The 20,802-nt window shown below is 37.1% G+C and overlaps 1 protein-coding gene across 3 annotated transcripts in view; it reads left to right on the forward strand.

The window, feature by feature from the left end:
• The window catches only part of LOC114464535 (GRAM domain-containing protein 4-like), a 29,458-nt gene extending 18,303 nt beyond the window's left edge, over positions 1-11,155 (forward strand). For 2 of the 3 annotated variants that reach the window (XM_028448810.1, XM_028448811.1), the window contains exons 11-19: positions 1,041-1,115; positions 1,197-1,240; positions 1,346-1,455; positions 3,208-3,362; positions 4,251-4,398; positions 5,687-5,780; positions 6,048-6,135; positions 7,841-7,909; positions 10,196-11,155. In XM_028448810.1, the coding sequence (XP_028304611.1) occupies positions 1,041-1,115; positions 1,197-1,240; positions 1,346-1,455; positions 3,208-3,362; positions 4,251-4,398; positions 5,687-5,780; positions 6,048-6,135; positions 7,841-7,909; positions 10,196-10,303 (891 nt within the window). In that variant the 3' untranslated portion in view covers positions 10,304-11,155. The remainder of the gene's footprint in view (positions 1-1,040; positions 1,116-1,196; positions 1,241-1,345; positions 1,456-3,207; positions 3,363-4,250; positions 4,399-5,686; positions 5,781-6,047; positions 6,136-7,840; positions 7,910-10,195) is intronic. The other variant, XM_028448813.1, reaches the window with a different exon arrangement.
• Positions 11,156-20,802: the final 9,647 nt, after the last annotated feature.

A 20,802-nucleotide genomic window follows, 5' to 3' on the forward strand; every position in this document is an offset into this window, starting at 1 on the left:
TCACCAAAAAGGAAATAATTACGATGAATGAAGTAATAAAAAAAACATAGAATAAGTAAATAAATTGCTAATCTATTTTCGATCAGTTTCAGATTGCTGTATCTTTAAAATAAGTTTACTTAGTTTGATGTTATGTATAATGTAGCCTTTTAGGTTAGGGTATTAGTTGAGAACCAAACAATATGATAGCTCCACCTTTGATAATTACCTGCTAAAGCAATGTTTCTTAAACGGGGGTACGTGTACCCCTCGGGGTGCGCGATGGCACTACAGGAGGTACTTGAGAGAAAGAGAGGAAAATTGACAAATGAAAGCATAAAAATATGTTGTTTTATGTTTATTTTTAGTTAAAAATGATAATCACACTGAATATTATCCTCAACTCACTAAACGACAACAAAAACACACAAGATAAGAGCAAAATATACTGAATAATAAAAAGAACTGACAAACAGCAACAAAATACACAAAATGACACCAAAAAACACACACACCAAGAGAGAAAAATTACCAGCAACACACAAAACGACAACAAAGACCCATTAAATGAGAGAAAAATACACATGATCACTACAAAATACACAAAAATAACAGAGAAACATACAAAACGACACCAAAAATACACACACACTGAGATAGAATAATTTAAATAAAATACCAACAACACACAAAAACGACAACAAAAACACACAAAATTCAAGAAAAATATACTGAATAATAAGAAGAGCAAACAAACAACAACAAACTGTAGAAATAAATATATTTAGGATGCACTAAATACTATTTCTACCCACTTATTTACAAAATGAGATTCTTTCAAATATGTTTTCACTAATTCAGTCCATCATTATGCTCATTAGTTGTTTTTTTTCAGAATTCTAATCAAAATGTTGTAGTCAGACATAAGGGGGTACTTTGATTCAAAAGTAAGGAGCCAAAAAAGTGTGAGAACCACTGACTTATAGTATTGAACTACCGTATTTTCTCTCTTATGTTGCTAAGCAGTAGATTTTGACTGATGTTGTCCACTTGTCCTGTAGCAGGAGCCTCCTAAAGAAGACCTGACGGTGTCAGAGAAGTTCACACTGGTCCTGGACGTGGCTCAGAAAGCTCAGGTGAAACATCTCTCAGAGCCGAGCCTGTAGGTGAGCATAGCCTCCTTCTGACACAACACTTTTCTCTTTCTCTTCACGCAGAATATTCTGGGAAAGATGGCAAACATCCTGGAGAAGATAAAGAAGTGAGTCTTTGGGGTAAAAAAAAAAGAAGCAAAGTGTTACTTTAGACACAGCAGCATTTAATACCCCCTGTATTTCTGTGTGTGTGTGTGTGTGTGTGTGTGTAGTCTGTTTATGTGGGTGGAGCCAGAGTTGACTCAGAAGCTGTACGTTGGCTTGTGGGTGGCCTTCGTTTCCTCGTGCCTGCTCCCGTTCCGGCTGCTGGGACTCCTTATAGGTACATCAGCATTACTGTGTGATATTCAGATGTTTTGATATTTAAAAACCAGAGTTTCCTACTGCACAAAGTGGATTCCCAGAGACAGTGATAGAGGAAGCCAAATGTCTGTATTTTAGTCCAGAAACGATTCAACAAGACACATGTCATCCAGAGAGCAAACATTTATCATTTCTGCACAAAACGTGTTGTGGTTGATCTACTAACTGGGAAATAACACCAGCAATCGGTTCAGTTCATTTGTCTTTAATGCTGTGGTTCCCAATCTTGTTTGTCCCATGTACCCCCTCTTCATATCATAAGTTCTCTCTCCATAACATTGTGGAACAGTGCACTCTCCTAAATTCCTACATGTGTCTCCAACGTTTGTTCCCTAAGGATTAATCTACAAATTCAGAACAATGAGTGGAATTCTCCGATTTTCAGAAGTGTGATAACATTTGCCTCTACAAAATTAAATAATCCTGTTTCACTACATAACAAGAAAATATAGTATTTTATTGAGCAACAGTAACAGTATCAATTTGTCCAAAAAAATAGCCTAAAAATGTCCCAATTATTTTTAAATTAATTAAATATTTCCGAGTACCTCATGCATTGTGCTCCTGTACCCCCAGGGGTGCACGTACCCCTGTCTGGGAACCACTGCTCTAATGAATTTATAATGCGGGCATCTCTGCAAGGACGCACTACATATTGGGAGAGAGGGATCGAAATACTGTACATTTGACAGGCAGGTGTTATCTGTCACAGCTTTACTCACAGATGGCTACAGTTATTGTTGGGGAAAAACACATAGACAGAACCAAAGGCCACAAGAACAGATTTCTGGAAAAAATTAATCAAAAATAATGTTAACATATTTTTGATGTACTTTAATCTTTCCATCTTTTCTCATTTTCATCTCCTGTTCTTGTTCCACAGCATTCACTTTCTCACAGTGAGCCATCCATGTGGTGTTTCTCCTGCTTACATTCACCAATATGTTAACTGTTCTCTTCAACATTTTATTTTGGGCGGTCTCCACGCCTGTTCAGCAATTTCTCTCTTTTTTTCTTCTTTTTTTTAATGTTTTTTTGTTTGAACAACCACACAAAGTTTACAAAGGGTGGCGTACAATACTACTTGACAGATAAAATAATTAAGTAAATAGATGCTTGTGGTTTTCCACAATGAAAGTCCTCTTTCATAAAACAAGAGAAATAAAAAATAATAAAATAAAAATGAAAAAAACAGAGAAAATTTCTTCCTTTGAGGTTCAATCACCCTCTTTTCCATGTTGGTTTCAAAAATAATATAATTAAATAAAAGAAAGGAAAAAAAAGTGTACATAGTTTTATATATTAACATACATGCCCTCATATAACACATAAAAATGTAAATTTACGACAGTTATACTCACCGCAATTAAAAATTAAACTTAGATGGACTTTAAGTAATTCCTTAAACAACATGAGCATCTTTTTTCTGCTAATTTGCCACTAAAACCTTGTATCTTCACACTCAGAAGTTAACAAATATTAAATTCTTCCTTTTTCAAACCAACGGTAACTATATACAAAAGAATAATGAGGGTCTGCTAAAGTGGGTGGGGTGTGCGTGGGGCGAGGTTAAACAAAATCTGAAAAATCCTAGAAAATCACATGCAAAACGTGCTATCTATTTGCGTGTGAACTCAATGTCGCACCTTTTGTTTGGGATCTTAGTAAAACAGGCCCTGAGTGTGTACTGATCAGTGTTCATCTGGCTCAGGTGTTTACGCTGGTATCAAGTTCTTCATCATCAACTTCATCTTCAAGAGTTGTCCGAAGCTGAGGCAGCGGTACGACACGCCCTACGTCGTCTGGACAAACCTGCCCACCGACCTGCAGCTGAAGGAGCGCGGCGGCACCACCCTGAGCAGACGGGTCAGTTCTAGCCCCTCCCCCCTCCCACCCCAATCATGTCCACATGCAGAACTGAGCCTGACCACAGGCCTGGAACACGATCAGGCTCTGCTGTTGGTATCAATTCTCTGAACCGTGCTGTTTTCTCTCTCAGCACTCTGAGTGTGAACAGGTAGGATTCTGATCAGTGTGTGTGTGTGTGTGTGTGTGTGGGGGTTCTAGTTACAGTTGCAATTTAGAGACCAGTTCTTGATCCATCTTGACATGTAGACCTAGACCCGAGTGTCAGCAGACAGTTGTCCTAGTAATTGTCCTTCTGAATAAAACATCTATTGACTAGATTGTTTCTAGTATTCACGTAGTCTGTTTCTACGTATCCTTGCTACAGTACTCCTTCCAACACTTGTACATAAATGTGGCCCTCGGTTTAATTTTGTGTAGCCTCTAAAACAGTGGTTCCCAAACTTTTCACAGTCCCGTACCCCTTCAGATATTTAACCTGAAGCCATGTACCCTCTACCCCTGCACACTTAAAAAACATAAACTATAATGTCTCATACAATTGTTCTTACCTGTATTAAGGCTCTGATTGGTCATAATTCGAAATGCTGACATAAATCCCTTTGGGATTAATAAAATCTTTCAAATTCAAGTAAATGTTGATAATGTGGCCCTCCAATCAGATACAATCACAAGTTTGTGGTGCCCACTGTGATAGAGATCAATACTCTACTTTACAACGACTTGCTTACATTGGCCTGTGGATTTTTTCCACAATTTGAGGATTCAGCTGAAAAACCTCAAAAGGAAATCCATGGACTTGAACATGAAATACTGAAACTTGAACGTATGGGTTCACACCATAGATTTGTGGATGAGCTGTTGATCAGCATCACTTCTGCCACTCAGGTTACCATAGCAGGATCTCGAGCCAGCGTCACCGCTGCTGCTCCCCTGGGTGCCGGCCGGGATGAAGACGGAGGGCGCTACTATAGCACCAAGAGAGGAGCCTTCCATGAAGTCTTCAACCTGCCCGAGAGCGAGCAGCCTCTGCTGGGTAAGTGTCAAGCTCGTCATAGAGTACTCACATATCCCTAAATTATAGATCCTTATTATAAAGTCCTATCAGAGGAGTTATGCTGATCGCCTTTGATGGTTCCTTTGAAGTTTCACTTCACCTCTATGGACTTTTCCTGAAAAATTCAAGGTAATCTCCTGAAAAATTACCTTGAATTTCTTGAAAAACCTTTTCTGAATAAACAAAACCTCAAGTTAACATACTGTTCAAAAAGAAGACAAAATTAATCTTGCTAAATAAAAGACAAGTCCAACATGAGAGACATTCAGCGTTTATTTATTTTTGACCAGCTGTTCACGACCCACCCAGTACAAGTTCGCGACCTACTTTTGGGTCCCAACTCACCAGTTGAGAATTGCTGAACTAATCAATACCTGGATGTGCCAGAAAAAAATTCATAAACAAAAAGTGTCTCAGCTTGTCTGGGTTGATTTCAGCCGCTCACTGGAATACAGTATATGGTGTATGAGGAAGGAGGGAAATTAGTCCCCTTGCTACAGCTGCAGCTAATTACCCACATCAGAGGTGTACCCTAAATCGCCCTCTCCTGTCTGAACCACCCCACAATGAGCTTTACTTAAGTAAATCTCTCAAACACTCAATTTCCAATATTAACCAATAATACCCAAACCAGATATATACATAGACCTCATCCCCCACCTAATTTTAGGTCACATCATATATCCTCTCATGGAATTAACTCATTAAACCTACCGTACTTTTAATGGGATGCTGGATGTATTCCACATGAAATGTCATCTATGCAAAATAAGAAAAATGGTTATAGAAAAAGTGCTGTATTTATTTTAACATTGTTCCAACAACATATTGGTGGGAAAAAATACTAGTATAAGGTTTTTTGACACCCTTCTTAATGAGGTGTAATACAATTCAATTTCTTTTTTACAAATTAAACATGCATATTTGTCAAGAGAAGATTGTACAACATGTAGTGTCATCCTAAGACAATGAATGCAGACACTGCGGAAATAAAGTAAGAGTTAATATATCTGTAAATATATCCCCATAGATATATATGTATATACATATATTGTTAAAAATCGCCCATCTTTATTAGGAAACCTTGATTACTTTATCAGACAGTCTTGTCCTGCGTGTCTTTTTTAGATTTCAGTGTTTGATTGCTTTATTGCAGTGCATTTTTAAAACCACACTGGATGATATGAGTCCAGCTGTTTGGTGATTTTAAATAATGTGTTGTTCCCTGCAGCCATGGTGTTTAAATGTGTGTGTGTGTTTGTTTCAGTGTGTGAAAACGGCTGGCGCTGCTGCCTCATCAACAGAGACAAGAAAACTCCAACAGACTACATCCGCAACGGAGTCCTCTACGTCACAGAGAAGTGAGCTTCTTTAAGTAAATGTGGTTGTTCTTTTATATCATCATGTTTCTTGTTTAATTAAATGAACTTGTGGCTTGGAGGATGAATCTGGTTATTTTACCTCCTCAAGACCTAGTGGTGTCACCTATCCGGCCACAAAAGGGTAAAATGTCGATTTGATTTAATCACAAGGAGAATGTGGAGTATCTTCGTCCTTTACTAACGTAGATTTTAAAGTGTGAGTGTTTGTGTGATTGGGAGATAACCAATCCTCTGCTGCCTCCTCAGCTACCTGTGCTTCGAGGTCTCCAGCTCCAGGTCCATCTCCAAAAGGAACAAAGTCATCAGACTGCAGGACATCATTGATATCCAGAAGGTAAGAGGGTTTGATTTGTTACTGATACCTGATGATAAAGCAATGCTGAGACACTGGTACATTGTGTATGACATTTATTTTCTTTCTCATCACTTTCATCTTAAAAAAATAAAAAAACAAACTAAGAAATGTTTATAATCTTCTAAAGCAGGGGTCACCAACCTTTCTGAAACTGTGAGCTACTTCATAGGTACTGTATTGTCTACCAGTTAAAAAAGCACTCATAAAGCTGCAGTATGTAGAATACTCCCTCCGCTCCCTTTTGAAACCGAAACTCAATCTCCCATAGTGGTGTCTTTTTTTGAATGCTCGTAGCGACTTTTTTCCTCAATATAGGCTAGTGACAAGTGTATGGACTTTATCTTAAGTTATTTGAGATTTTTCTGGTGTTTTAGAAACTCAAACATGAATGCACGTATCACTCTGTAGTTATTGTCCTGAGCAGCAGCTGCTGCTGTCAGCTCGTCCCGGCCACAAGCACACAGAGATGGGGCTGTGATTTAGGCTGCCTGCTGCTCTGAGCGGACTGACAACCATCCCTCCGCATCCAAACTATAAAATTATTTCACCTTGAATAAGCTTCTCTTGGTTTATTTACACACGCGTCTGTTATCACTCTCTGACACCTGTATGTGTGTGTGAGGCGGAGTCGGACCCTGCGCAGTCACGGAGGGTCCATGAAGACACAAAACGATCCATTCCTCGTCAGTGTTTGTGGCTTTAAACTGTTGCTTCTCCACCTTGGTATGCCTTTTTTTATTTGCTGTGTAACCCTTGTGTTTAATGCTGTATTATGTTGCTGGGACGTCCGTCATTAAATTTTTCTGACCGAGAGTACCTGAACACGTCTGACTTCAGTCGAGTAGCCAATAGTAACGCCAAAAACAGCTCATGGAGCTCACGTGTTTGTAGAAAGATCTCTGATTGGCTGACATCCAGATGTCATTTTACAGAGCCAGGAGAAGGAGAATAGATTCACTGTCCACTCATAACACTTTTATTATAATATGCTCAACGATGACTGGATTTTTGACCAAATGATGCCAAAATATTTTACATATTGCAGCTTTAAGTACTACATTTTCACTTTAATTAGAGGATAAGATAATAAGTAAGGCTAGCAGCAACTTAAAAAGGTAGGAAATGTTTGTTTCAACGTGAAACACTTTATTTCTCCTAATTTATGCAATTGTTTCATTTTCATAAAATATTTCTATAAAATCCACCTTGCGTTTTTAAAAATATATCTTATATATCATATTATATACTGTATTAGATTCCACGGACCATACACCAGATCTGCAACACACTGCAATATTTGTCACAATGTTTCAGATGGTTAATTTAATACTAAAACTTCATCAGCAGTATTTAACTCTATTAATTACTATCTACATCTGTCACATGTGAGCTTGAATCCTGGAAAGTAAATCAGGAGCTTATTAGTGACTAAAGCTCTTGAAGGCACCTCACATGATCCATGCGGGCTACCTGGGTTTAAATCCTTTAAATTGCAAAGATGGCATATTTCCTGTGGTTAAGGACTAAGGATCCCAACCATTTATCAAGTGTTTTTAACATTTTTAAAACATTATCCATCAACTCTCAATTGAAGGCCATTCATTCATTCTGATAGGGAATTGTTTTTAATCTAAGCAGGTGTTTGTTTGTTTTTAATGTGGACTATGTCTGTTTGCCCCCACAGTACAAAGTTCTGTCCGTGCTGCCGGGATCAGGGATGGGCATCTCCATAGCAACGCCATTCACCCAAAAGGTAGGAGCTCATCAATCTTCACAGAGATGCATTAGATTAATCATATACGTGTGTAACATGTGCTTATGAAGCTATCAAAACAGAGCTTTCATTGAGCGTTTCTAACTAGGGATGTAACGATTAATCGTAAGGCAGTTAAAAATCGATTCATAGGTATCAAGGTTCACATCGATGTTGTGAAAATTGAATCGCAGTACTTTTTTAACCAGCAGAGGGCGCTATCCAGAAGTCATGGCGACGGGCGAAATCTTTCAATACTTTCTTTCTGGCCGCCTTCTACTCTTAAACATATTCATAAATGATTCCTTACCCCTTTAGCACCAAAATAATATCTGTAATATTAAGTGAATAGCTGTAAAAGTCACGTTTTTCTATTAACCCTGTCTGCTAGCATAGCATCTCTTCTTCACTGCACTAAGCTGCATGCCAACCGACCACTGGGTTACCAGCGCCCTCTGCTGGTTCAAACAAATATCTGACGCAAATACAATGCAGACTGTTTTTTTTTTTTTAAGGTCCAATTGTTAAGTCACAAAATACATTTTCAGTTGCACTTTTTAAAAAAAAAAAAAAAAGCTATTATGCAGTTTTGTATTGTTTACTATGGAACCAGAATTTAAATGAATAGGCTTCTTCATTTGTATTATTCCTTTATTTATTTCATTCAAGATTTATTTTTAGTTAAATTGCATTGTTTGAATAGTTCATCAAGGGAGTCTTTTGACAATGAAAAATAAAAGGAAAATAATACAGTATTTTCTAGTTGGTGAGAGAATCGTATCGTGAACCCAGTGTCGTGAATCGAATCATATCGGGAGTTGAGTGAATCGTTACATCCCTATTTCTAACAAATAAATCAACGTCCACAATAATAAACTAACTGTTCATTCATTCATTGTAAACCTAACCTGGCAACTAGCTTCATGATGATGATGATGATGATTTATGCACACACAGTCACAAGCTCACATGCCGCTTCAGAACTTTCAATTGTGTATTTCTTATCCATTTACACGTGTGATGTACACCGCAACTAACACCAGAGTGCTACTGTTTACCTTCATATTTAGAAGTGCAACATTGAAAAGGGTCTGGTTTGAAACGAGGTGCAGCGTAGCGTTCCGAAAGTTGTGTACAGTAGTCCCTCGTGTATCGCGGGGGTTACGTTCTAAAAATAATACCGCAGTAGGCGAATTCCGCAAAGTAGTCAGCTTTATTTTTTACAATTATTATACAAGTTTTAAGGCTGTAAAATCCCTCACCACACACTTTATACACTTTTCAGATGTCAACATTGTGGGTTTTGTCAGGGAGAAAACAGCAAATATATAGCACTTCAGAGTGCGCAGGATCAAAAATGTCCCCATTCGCTTCATTTGCGCGTTTGAAGCAAAGCACCGCCCACCAGCGACACATCCAACTCGGTGAGTTTCACTGCCGTCTGAAGCGAGGAGCTGCGCTTCTTTTTCTTCTCTCATAAACATAAACCACCAGTGAAAAAAGCCGGTTTGATTAGCGGCTAATGCTATGCTAGCTCAGTGCCGACTTTCAAAGATGACAACTACAGAGAGAACTTTTACCTGCTACTACCACCTCCTCGCTGATTCTCCTCCAAGCCAAATCCTTCCTAGTCCGGTCCCGGTTATAAAGGTTGTGTCATACAGCTCCAGGTGGTCACACACAGCTTCTACTCCACGGTTGAATGGGTGAACAGACCCGTGTCTGTGTTGACGGCGTGACGTCATCGTCAACAAAGACTCTTGGCTTCCGTTATGGGAAACAGTCGCAGGAGTTCAATATTTTCAACTCCTGCGAATGTGCAAATACGACGAATAATCGGGAGCGCGCTCCCACAGCCAGCGCTCTTGACGTGCGGATCGGACCGCACCACCGCACAGGAAAGTTTTCGCCTCTGGGCCGCATCTATCCATGTTATCTGGTCGCACCAACATTTTGTGACGCATCCGGTGTGAACGCAGCATTAGCCAATCAGGACGCTGAACACAATGCGTGGGTTCTCACTTAGCCAGTGAGGACGCAGAACACAATGTGCGTTTATACGCTGTAAAAAAATACATGCAAAATTGCACTGTAAAGGGACAGCTATAATCAAATACACTGGTACGGCGGTATATTAAAAATTTATATCATAACAAAAATATATACCGGTATTCAGTATGAGCCGGTATACCGCCCAGCCCCAGTTCACATTATCAGAGCACTATTTGAGAAAATAAAGTGTTATAAAGCAGAACAAGTCTAAGCATGTTCTCCCTCCTCCAACAGCCGTTAGTATTCGGCGCCATGATGCACAGAGACGAGTCCTTCGACGCCATCTTCAGCCAGTACGCCAAGGTCAACTCCATGACGGCAGCAACTGAGCCTGAGCTTTAGCGTGTCTGTGGGTCTTCAAACTACTGCCAGAGCAAAGTCTCACACAACAGGAACAAACTGGGTCACATGACCAGTTTCACAGCTTTATTTGATCATTTTATTTTTTGCTTCACTTTGATAAAGTAAAACACGCTGCAGGGTTTTTACGTCTGGATGTAAATTAATTGTTCAGTAATCGGTTATGATTACCTGAAACTTGTATTAGATGTCATTAATCATTAATTTATTTAAGGATGTCAAATGCTTTATGGAGCATATGTAAATGACAGGGACTTTTGTACAGAATGTTTTATTTACTTTTTTATTTTGATGTTTAGGAGATCACACGTCATACGCCACCATACCATGGGTTCTGCATTGTGGCATTTATTGTATGTTTTTTTTTATATTGTTTTTCTAGCCTTTATAATAATATTAATCAAGCACTAAAATTTGATACCTAGCAGCTCTCAGTGTCTGCAGTGGACTACAGAAGGAAATGGTGTGAGCCTGCCTCAGTCAGTCAGAGCTGCTTGAGTAACAAACTCAACAAACCTTTTGCATCGCTGACTTGTACAAATACGTCATCTAACCTCCTAAGATGGTGCGTACTGGTATGAAGACACTATATTTGTCCCTCTCTGCATAACCTGACTTCACTTCTCTTAACCCTGAACTACTGGCTTCATTGGGGGGCTCTGTTAGCGCCATCTAGTCTAAATGTGGGCCACTGTTTGCACTAGATGGGCCTCTGTCTAATTTTGCGCGGTCCCTAAAACAAATACACAAAATAGGTCCAAAGACACACAAAAGGGCCACAATGCACCAAATTACAGAAAATTCACAGATTGACAATAAAAATGCTTAAAAAAAAAAAGACTCTAAAACCAAACAAAAGAAGTTCTACTACGGCACGTGTCAAACTCAAGGACCGGGGGCCAAATCCGGCCCTTTGGATCATCCAATTCGGCCCGCAGAAGAAAGTAAAAATGACAGAGAAATCATAAATCATTGTGTAAATGATTACTCAACAATATTTATAGGGGTTAATGGTTTTCCTGATGCTTATATTACATGATTGCAGTCATTTTTTATGTTAAAACTGTTGAAAAATATCTTATCATTTTCCTCAAATTATTACATAACAATTTCCCAAATTGAATAGAAATCAGTCTCAAATCAAGGAAATTTAAAGTGAAGATCCTGTTGGGACTGATATCTGTCACTGCTCAGTTTCTTTACATATTTAGTATTTTATGTTGTGTACAAGTGAAAACTAGGGCACAATAATGTTGAAATTACTTGTTTTCCCGCATAAAATCTGTGGCCCTCTTGAGATCAAACTGCTCCGTATTTGGCCCCTGAACTCAAATGAGTTACAGAAACATACAAAACAACTATTAAAACACATATAAAGACAAAAAATACACACACAAGCATCAAAAATACACAAAATGACAGAAAAACACACCCATTGTTCTTTCCTGTATTAATGCTCAGATTGGTCATTTCTCTAAATCATCTTAGTTCAAGGGTCACATACGAGCCAGTTTGAGCTAAAGTGAGCCGGACCAAAGAAATACATGTTATTGAGAAGGAAAAAGCACAAAATAAAAGAACATTTGTGCCCCAGTTTTCACTTTAACATGTAAGAAATATTTTAAGTCTCTTATGATTTCCTGAATGTTAAACAATTGGTTAAAATTCCTTGAGTTTACAACTAATTTACTCAAAATCTGCAATATCATTTGCCAGAATTTTGTGGAATAATTTGCAAGAATTTTCTGGGATTTTGAAAAAAATTGCAATTCAATATTACTGCATTTAATGTAGTACTGCAAGCCAGTTTTGGGGTCAATTATAATTGTATTTGTGTAATTGATAATTAATTACAATTATGGTGTAATTATAGTTGTAATTGTAATTTTAAAAATCTGTTGCTGCCGTAATTGTAGTTAAATTGTAATTTAGTTTAGATAATTGACTTTGTAATTGAAATTGCCATGACAATTCTATAAAAATTGTCAGTTATAATTGAATGCAAAACTGAAGAACCATGTTACATGTTCTACACATATGTAGTATTCAAATATGTTTCATATCAAGCTTTCTCACATTTTACCATTAAAAAAAAAAAAAAAAAAAAGATAAATTCAGGGGTATACTGACTCAAAAAAGGCTCAGTCGCCTAACCTAATACAAGTTAACCTTCCTCTTATGTTAGCTTTCTGTTAGCCTTTTTTATGATAACGGGTCCTAAATCAGCTGTAAAATATACTAAAAACAAATATCTATCATCAAATTTTGTTCCCATCTATTGGTTACCTTGTTAGGCTTCTTAATCAATGAAAATATAGGTTTTAATATCTTTAGTTTCGGCGTCTGAGCCTTTTTTGTGTCAGTACACCCCTGAATTTAATTTTTTTTAAATGGTACAATGTGGGAAAGCTTTATATGTAACATATTTTAATAATTGTTAACTACATATGTGTAGAACTGTACATGGTTCCCCAGTTTTGCGTTAAATTATAATTGCCAATTTTCATAGAATTTTCATGCCAATTACAATTACAAAGTCAAATATCTAAACTCAATTACAATTATGACAGCAGCAGATGATTTAAATTACAAATATAAATACACCATAATTGTAATTAATTATCAATTACACAATAACAATTATAATTGACCCCCAACCTTGGTGATAACCAATAGCATCTGTGCATCAGTTATTACATGTTATAAATGTAAACTATAACATGACTCAACAGACAAAGCTAAACATTCAACACGAGTCACAGGATAAATGTGCGTTTTATAACCATTATATAATGACTGTTGCAGATTCTCCTTTCCAGCAGAGTCTTCTAGGTTAGGTTATTTTATTGATCAATGTTATGTTGCTGATCATGTAGAATACTTACATGTTAAAGAATGTTCATTTTTCATCTGAACTTTTTTATTCACTGGGCTCGCATGAGAAAGCAGAAGTTTTTAAACTCTTTGTAAAAATGTATTTGCCTTGTACTGATACCACGTTGCCTTGTGTGTGTGTGTGCGCGTGTATATTTGTATTTGTCCTCTTGTCCTATCTGTCGGTTATTTGTATTTTTTTAGCATATGTTTGTGGGTCCCAAATGTACCAATTTAAAACATTTACTATATTTTTACTCGGATAGTGTCGTTGGTTTAATTTTTATTTAAATAAATGCAAATATTTGTGACTATGTGTAACCGTGCTTGTGTTTTTTAATTATAATAATTCATGAATTTTATATAGCGCTTCTTTGGACACGCAAAGATGTTTTACAGAATCAAGGGATTATTTTTTCACTCCACGCTTAGTGGTGGTAAGCTACTGTTGTAGCCACAGCTGCCCTGGGGCAGACTGATGGACGCAAGGCTGCCATAGTACACCATCTAAACATGTGTAAGTGTTTTAAGAAGATCAAAGATAATATTTAGATCTTGACCATTTCAGATCTCCATGACATCTTTGTAACAAATTTAGAGGTTTTTTAGTTTTTACATTTGTATCATTTCATATTTTATCAGTTGTGTTTTAAGTGGGGATTAAATATTTTACGTAGCCGGGGGTGGACTGGGACCAAAATTCAATACTTTTTTCACATTTTAGCTTCAATAAATATCCATTTTTTTTCCTATTTTTTGTCCATTTTTTCAAGTTCTTTATGACACTTTTATCCAATTTTTGTCCTTTCTTTAATTTTGTCCACTTTTCATCAAAATAAGCTAACTTTGGCCCAATAAAAACCTCTTTTTTTCTCTACATTTTGCCACTTTTTGTTCCACATTTTTGCCAGTTAAGCTACTTTTTGCCATTATATACCACTTGGTTCCTTTTTTTTTTTTTGCCCATTTTTGGCCACTCTTGACTGGTTTTGGCCCATTTTAGTCACTTTTCACTCTTTTCTTGCCACGTTTTTGCTACTTTTGGACCATTTTTGGGCACCTGTTAACATGTCTGCCTCCACTGTTAAAATAAAAAAACAAAAATAGGTAGCAGACAGACCGGCCCACTTCAGGTTGACAGCCCACCTGCACGATGTCCAGTATTCCAGATGGCCAGTCCACCACTGTAATGTCCTTAATAGGATATGTAGGATACATAAATAGTAGTGTTATACAAACTTGCACTAATAGCCTTTGTTAAATAAAGGTTTTTATTAATAGGTGGTGTTTCCATGAGGAACACAATGAGCTCCTCTACAGGTCAGTGAGCCAGTTGTGGGAGACGGATGGACACTTGTACTGTTCCAGCAGCTGATTGACCTTCTCCATGTCTGCTCCCACAGAGCTGTGAACGAAGATGGAGTTAGAAAAAGTGTTAATCAGTACGTAAGGAACACTATTCTATGGGTGCCATTATTAAAGCTATTGTTATTGGATTATTCCATGTTATTTCAACAAATGGCCCACGCACTTCTGTCTTTTTTTTTTTTTTACCAATTGTTTTGTAATTATTAAAAAAGCACACAGTACATTTTGTTTGTTTGGATGATTTTTTTTTTTAGATATGGCCAATTTAGTGAAGGGGGTATGTGTCGATTTTTACGTGTCCTTTTTCTTCTTCCATTTTCAGCTTCCAATATCTCAAGAACTACATCATATAGGAAACTGAAATTTGGTACAGTAATACAGCTCCATCTACTCTCTCAGAATATACAAGAATGTCTGCTATACATCCTATCTGGTGGATATGCTAGCTCCCCAAAATTGGAAGTGCGTGGAATGTCCTGAAAATGTGATGAAATGACATGGAATGACCCTACTGTAAATAGTGTTAAATGTGTATAAACCAGGATTGGGATCAATTACATTTTTCAGTTACAATTACGTTTTCAATTACCCATGTTCAATTATGATTACTGTGACCAGCATTTTTTCCAATTACAGTAATATTAAAATTATTTTTATCCTCAGCATGTCAATTACAATTATGTTCTCGATTACAAAAGTTAAATTACAATTGATCACAATTACTGAATAACCTGAAAGTTAACCTTTCTCTTGTGTTAGCGTTCTGTTACCATCTCTTATGATAAGGGGTCTTAAATCAGCTGTGAAATACACTAAAAACAAATATCTATCATCTAGTTTATTTCCTATCTATTGATTACCTTGTTAGGCTTCATAATCAATGAAAATATAGGTTTTAATATTTTTGGTGTGAGCGACTGAGCCTTTTTTGTGTCAGTATACCCCGAGATTTAATTTTTTTTTTTAAATGGTAAAATGTGGGAGAACTTGATATGAATCTAAATATGTGTAGAACTGTACATAAAACTATAACATGATTCTCCAGTTTAGCGCTGAATTATAATTGACAATTTTTATAGAATTTTCATGGCAATAATAATAATAATAATAATAATAAGGATCCTATGGGAACAATAGGGACTTTGCACCACTTCTGGTGCTCGGGCCCTAATTACCTAAACACAATTACAATTTAATTACAATTACAACAGCTGCAGATTTTTAAAATTACAATTATAAGTACACCATAATTATACTAATTCTCAATTACACAAATACAATTATAATTGACCCCAACCCTGGTGCAAACTGTCCTTGGCAGATGGGAGACCTGCAGCATATGGACTCTACACAGTAGCAGTCGTCCACTGTTTTTTTTGCTGCACCTCTTTTTGAGCGCCTGCATGCGGCGTAGGAGCGCGCAGATGGAGCTGTGTTTGGCCTTCGACCGCAGGAAGTCGGTGTATCTGCTGGAGAACTCCAGGTCTCCCAGTTGCCTCCTCCGCTGCAAACCTGCAGCCAACATGTGTCTGAAACACACAAGTAAGACTTTAAAGCAAATGACTCAGCATTAGCACACGCACGCCTCACGGTTGGCCTTTAGCCAAATGTCTGTGCAGCTCCCAAAATTATTGATCAAAATGATTCCAAAGTTCGAGAAAAGCATCAACAAATTCTAAAATACACAGAATACATTTTCACTCACCAAACGACGACAAAAGAAACACAAAATGACAGAATACACAAATTTCTTTAAGACAAAAACCTACAACCAAAACACGAAACAACAAAATGCACTAAATAAAACACAAAATGATAACAAAAATTACTCCAAAAACACGCAAATCGTCAACAAAATTACTCAAACGACAAAACGCACAAAATGACAAAAACACACAAAACTCTTTGTTGTTTCCTGTGTTATTTCTCAAGTCGGTCATTATTTTTGTGCTTCAGGCTGTGATAGAAAGTACCCATCACTGAGAATTAGGATGGCGAGGTGTCATGGAGGTGCAGGTGCACCAAACTCACCTGATGGAGGCTTCCAGCAGAGTTTGGCCAAAGTCTTCTGTTGGAGACTGGAAGTCCTCCAAGTGTCTGATCTGACTCTGGAAGTTCTCCACCTCGTCCTCCTCTCTGAGGTCACATACTCAGCATTAATGGCAGACAATTTAGATTTAGTCTCAATTTTGGTTAATGTTACGATGTTATTTTTATTCTTAACACTTTTAGTTTGATTTTATTTGACAAAGAGTAATTTCATTTCAGTCAAATTTGATTGTCCGTCTTTAAGTTACAAAAGTCAAGTTACAAAATCTCATTAGCCTAGCCCTTAAGAATTGCGCACTAAGACTGTAAAGAAATGTTACTAATGTGTAATACAACGTAAAAGGCAACAGTTCTAGCTACTCGTGTTTAATTCAACATCATCACAATCTGGGTCACAGTTTATTATTGAGAGGTGATGGTGGGACCCAGCACCAAATCTTTGCACCCACAGACTAAAATTAGACAATGAGCTACAGTTACAGGTACAGGTTTGTGGTTCTGTGTATGAGTGTTGATACCTGACAGGCAGAGATACTGTGAGTTGGAGGAAAACCAACACCAGGAGGACCTGAGTGACTCGGATGCTTGGCTTCATATTTTTCACGGAGACAGATCACCTTTAAACATCGACAACATGTAGAGAAATGATTATCAAGGCGCAAAAAAAGAGGTTGAGTGAAACTAAAAGGCCACCCTCATTCCTTTAGGAAACTCAGATATTTACTATGCTGATTATTTCCAACAGTTGATGTCTGATTACAATATCAGTCGATGTATGGCAAAAGAAAAAAACAGTCTTCTAGCTTAATGCTGACCTATAATAGGGAACGACATTGACAGGCTAATGGAATTAGCGTTATTGACTAAAAAACTGAAACAGGCTGATAAGGGTGGACTGGCCATGTGGCATACGGGGCATCATTCCCAGTGCGTCGTCAACCCAATGTGGGCCGGTTCGGTCCGCTACCTGTTTTTTCAAAGAGCAAGTGGAGGCAGACATGATAACAAGTGATCAAAAATGGTCCGAAAGTGGCCAAAACGTGGCAAAAAAAGAGTGTAGAGTGACTAAAATGGGCCAAAAGCGGTCAAGAGTGGCCAAAAAAAATGGTCATTTACAGAGGAACCAGGAGGTATGTAATGGCAAAGGATGGCTTAAATGAACAAAATGTGGCAAATAATGGGGAAAAGGGGCAAAATGTAGAACAATAAGAGGCAAAATGTAGGGAAAAATTTAACCTGTGGTATTTATTGGGCAAAAGTTAGATTATTGGGATGAAAAGTGGCCGAAAAAATTAAAGAAAGGATAAATATTGGATAAAAGTGTCAAAAAGAACATGCAAAAATAGGAAAAAGGTATAGCTAAAGTCTGAAAAAAGTGTCAGATCTTTTTGAAAAGGGGCAAAAATGAAAAAGGGTAATAAGGGGTTAAAAAGCTCCTCCTTTTTTTGGTTTTCTGTGAGAATAATAATAAAGACATAAAGAACCACATGTTGAGCATCATTGACAGTAAAAGAATTATTTCTGTGTTTCTTAATGTATACACAGACATGGAGCGTGTGGGCTTAGTCTACTAAACTGTAACTGGAATAAACCTCATGAAAATAGTATTAGTCTTGTCATCTGTCCGTGGAGCTGTTCAATTAAAAGAATCGAGAAGAAGGTAGAAAAACAGCTTCTACATGGTGTAGCTGATCATGTGGTGGACTGGTCTGGAAACAAAATGCCAGAGCTGAGTTTTTTTCCCAGTCCACCCCTGATAAAAGATGTCAAACCTTCAACACTGAGTCCAAAATAATTTGACACTTCTGTAGGTGTTGAAAATAATACAGATTAGCATTGATAGAGTTGATTTTACTCTACACTGGTGTCAGTGTTAAAGAGGACACCATATAGGTAATTATAGGGTCATTCATAGTGTCAACAGATTGAATGTTTTATTTACTATCATTTATACCAACACTGTCACAATTTACTCCTTAAATGTAGCTTTAGATATAGTTGATGGTAAAGTAAAATCAGAAGAACTTTAAATTAAATACCTTAATCCAACGATCCAAACGTCACTCAGTGGAACCTTCTCAGACCTGCTCATCCTTCTGGCTCCACTCCTTCATTTTGTACCTTCTCAGATATCGACTCTTCTGATTTTATGAGCGTGACCATCGATTGTGGTAACAACGGACTCACACTTTTCATCCACCGTTTCCTGTGGTTTTACTGCGTATTATTAGACATCTCCTCCTAAATGAGATCTAATGAGTCAATGGAACCAAATGCTGTTTGTTCTCGTGAGGTATTGATCCACAAAAACACACAAGTATGTTTTCAGTGTTGACATCATGATTCTGTTTGCATGGCTACAGCTGTTGTCAGTGGAATGTTTTACAATCCCTGTGTAAAGATTTCCACATGTTGTTGCTAAATGAAGCCAGACATCTGTTACGGCAAAATTTGCGGTTGACCTCATTTGGAGACATGATTTATTGCTCTGGTTGAGTGATGGAGTCCAGGCGAAGCATTGATGATTTTATAAAAAAGGTTTATTATAAAACGAAGTAAAAAAGTACAAAGATGGAACAAAGTGGAACAAAAAATTAGTGACCGTCCGGCCGGACGTTCGAAGGCAGAGTCCCGCTCTGTCTAACAGTTTCAGCTTAAGCTTTTATACAGATATAAGAAAAGGTCCCAACCATGAAAGACAGAAAGGGAGGGAGTCAGATGCTTCCACAGTGGAAATGTTGGAGGATGATGAAGACGTGTATATTTTGAGGAAGATTGGGCGCCACTCTTATCTATCCTTGATAGTGTGTGCGTTCGTGTATATCTGCATGTGAGTTTGAGTTTTGGCCTTCAGCAGAGACTGTGTTGCACTGAGTACAATACGATCTGTACTGTTTAATCTAACATGATTCAGCTGTTCAAAAGTGCAAAGAGTAATTGAGTCATCATGTATTAAAACATGACAAATTGTACACATGAACATACATTTGACGATATGATGATGAATATAAAAATTGCCATAACACATCTTAAATATTTATTTTCTGACAAGTATTTTTCATGATTCAGTTTGATTTACATGAAACTGTGAATGCTAAAAAGTTTTAATTTACGTTTTCTAAAATTCATTTGAAAAAAAAAAAAAAAAACTCTAACATAATTGTACATAACATACAAATGTTTTAAAGTGCCAAAAACACAGTGACTAGAAATAATAAAAACAGCAATATAAAATTCAAAGGTTCGCAAAATAAAATCAAGTAAAAAAGTTTTAAAGCAGCCGATGACATTTGACCCTCCTGCTTCCCGTAGCAGCTCAGACATAGACTGTAAAAAGAATGGACGAGACAAGCTGCCCGGTGGAGTGAAGCTTTTTATTTTTTGGTTGACAAATCATTATATCGCGATTTTATTTGCTGTCAAAATCATTAATCATTACCACCCTCTGTAAGAAAATAATTATTTATTTCAATATTTTTTATAGCTTGCAAACTAGGGGTGGGAACCTCTGGGTACTTCACGATACGATACACAATACGCCGCTCACGATAGCGATTATCTCACAATATGACGATACTGCGGTTATCGATATTTTGGTCAGAAATCAATCTACGATAATCTATGACATAACAAGTTAAAAAAAAAAAAGATTATGTGAAAAAAAACAATTTTTATTTTATATCTCTGAAGGAAAAAAAGTGTCCTATGAACAGTGACACTATTTTAGTGCAACATTTCTGTAAATAAGTGTCAACATTCCAATGTAAATGAATAAGTATCTCAAATAGTGCTTTCTGTAAACAAAAAATAGGGTCTTTATTACCAGTGACACCATTATAGTGTAATATTCCAGTGAACAATATATTGATTCCTTCAACGAACAGTGACAACATTTCTGTGAAGACCTACCTGCACATTTTAGTGAAAAAGCAGAAAAGGTTTAAAAATAAAAAATAAATAAAAAATCGATATTTAGCGGGAGCATATCGATAATCGATCGTGCGGAAAAACATTGCGATATATATATATATATATATATATATATAAAACCCCATCAATTATTGCAGTAAGTCTGTGTTTTTTTTTCTTCTGTGCAACAGGCTGTTGCTATAGGAACGCTAGATTCATAACATCGTATATAATGTCTATGACTTAACCTACCGGTAGAGGGAAGCATCACGCCTTTGCTG

The sequence above is a fragment of the Gouania willdenowi genome, chromosome 6 (genome assembly GCF_900634775.1).
Source record: "Gouania willdenowi chromosome 6, fGouWil2.1, whole genome shotgun sequence".
Classification (NCBI taxonomy): domain Eukaryota; kingdom Metazoa; phylum Chordata; class Actinopteri; order Blenniiformes; family Gobiesocidae; genus Gouania; species Gouania willdenowi.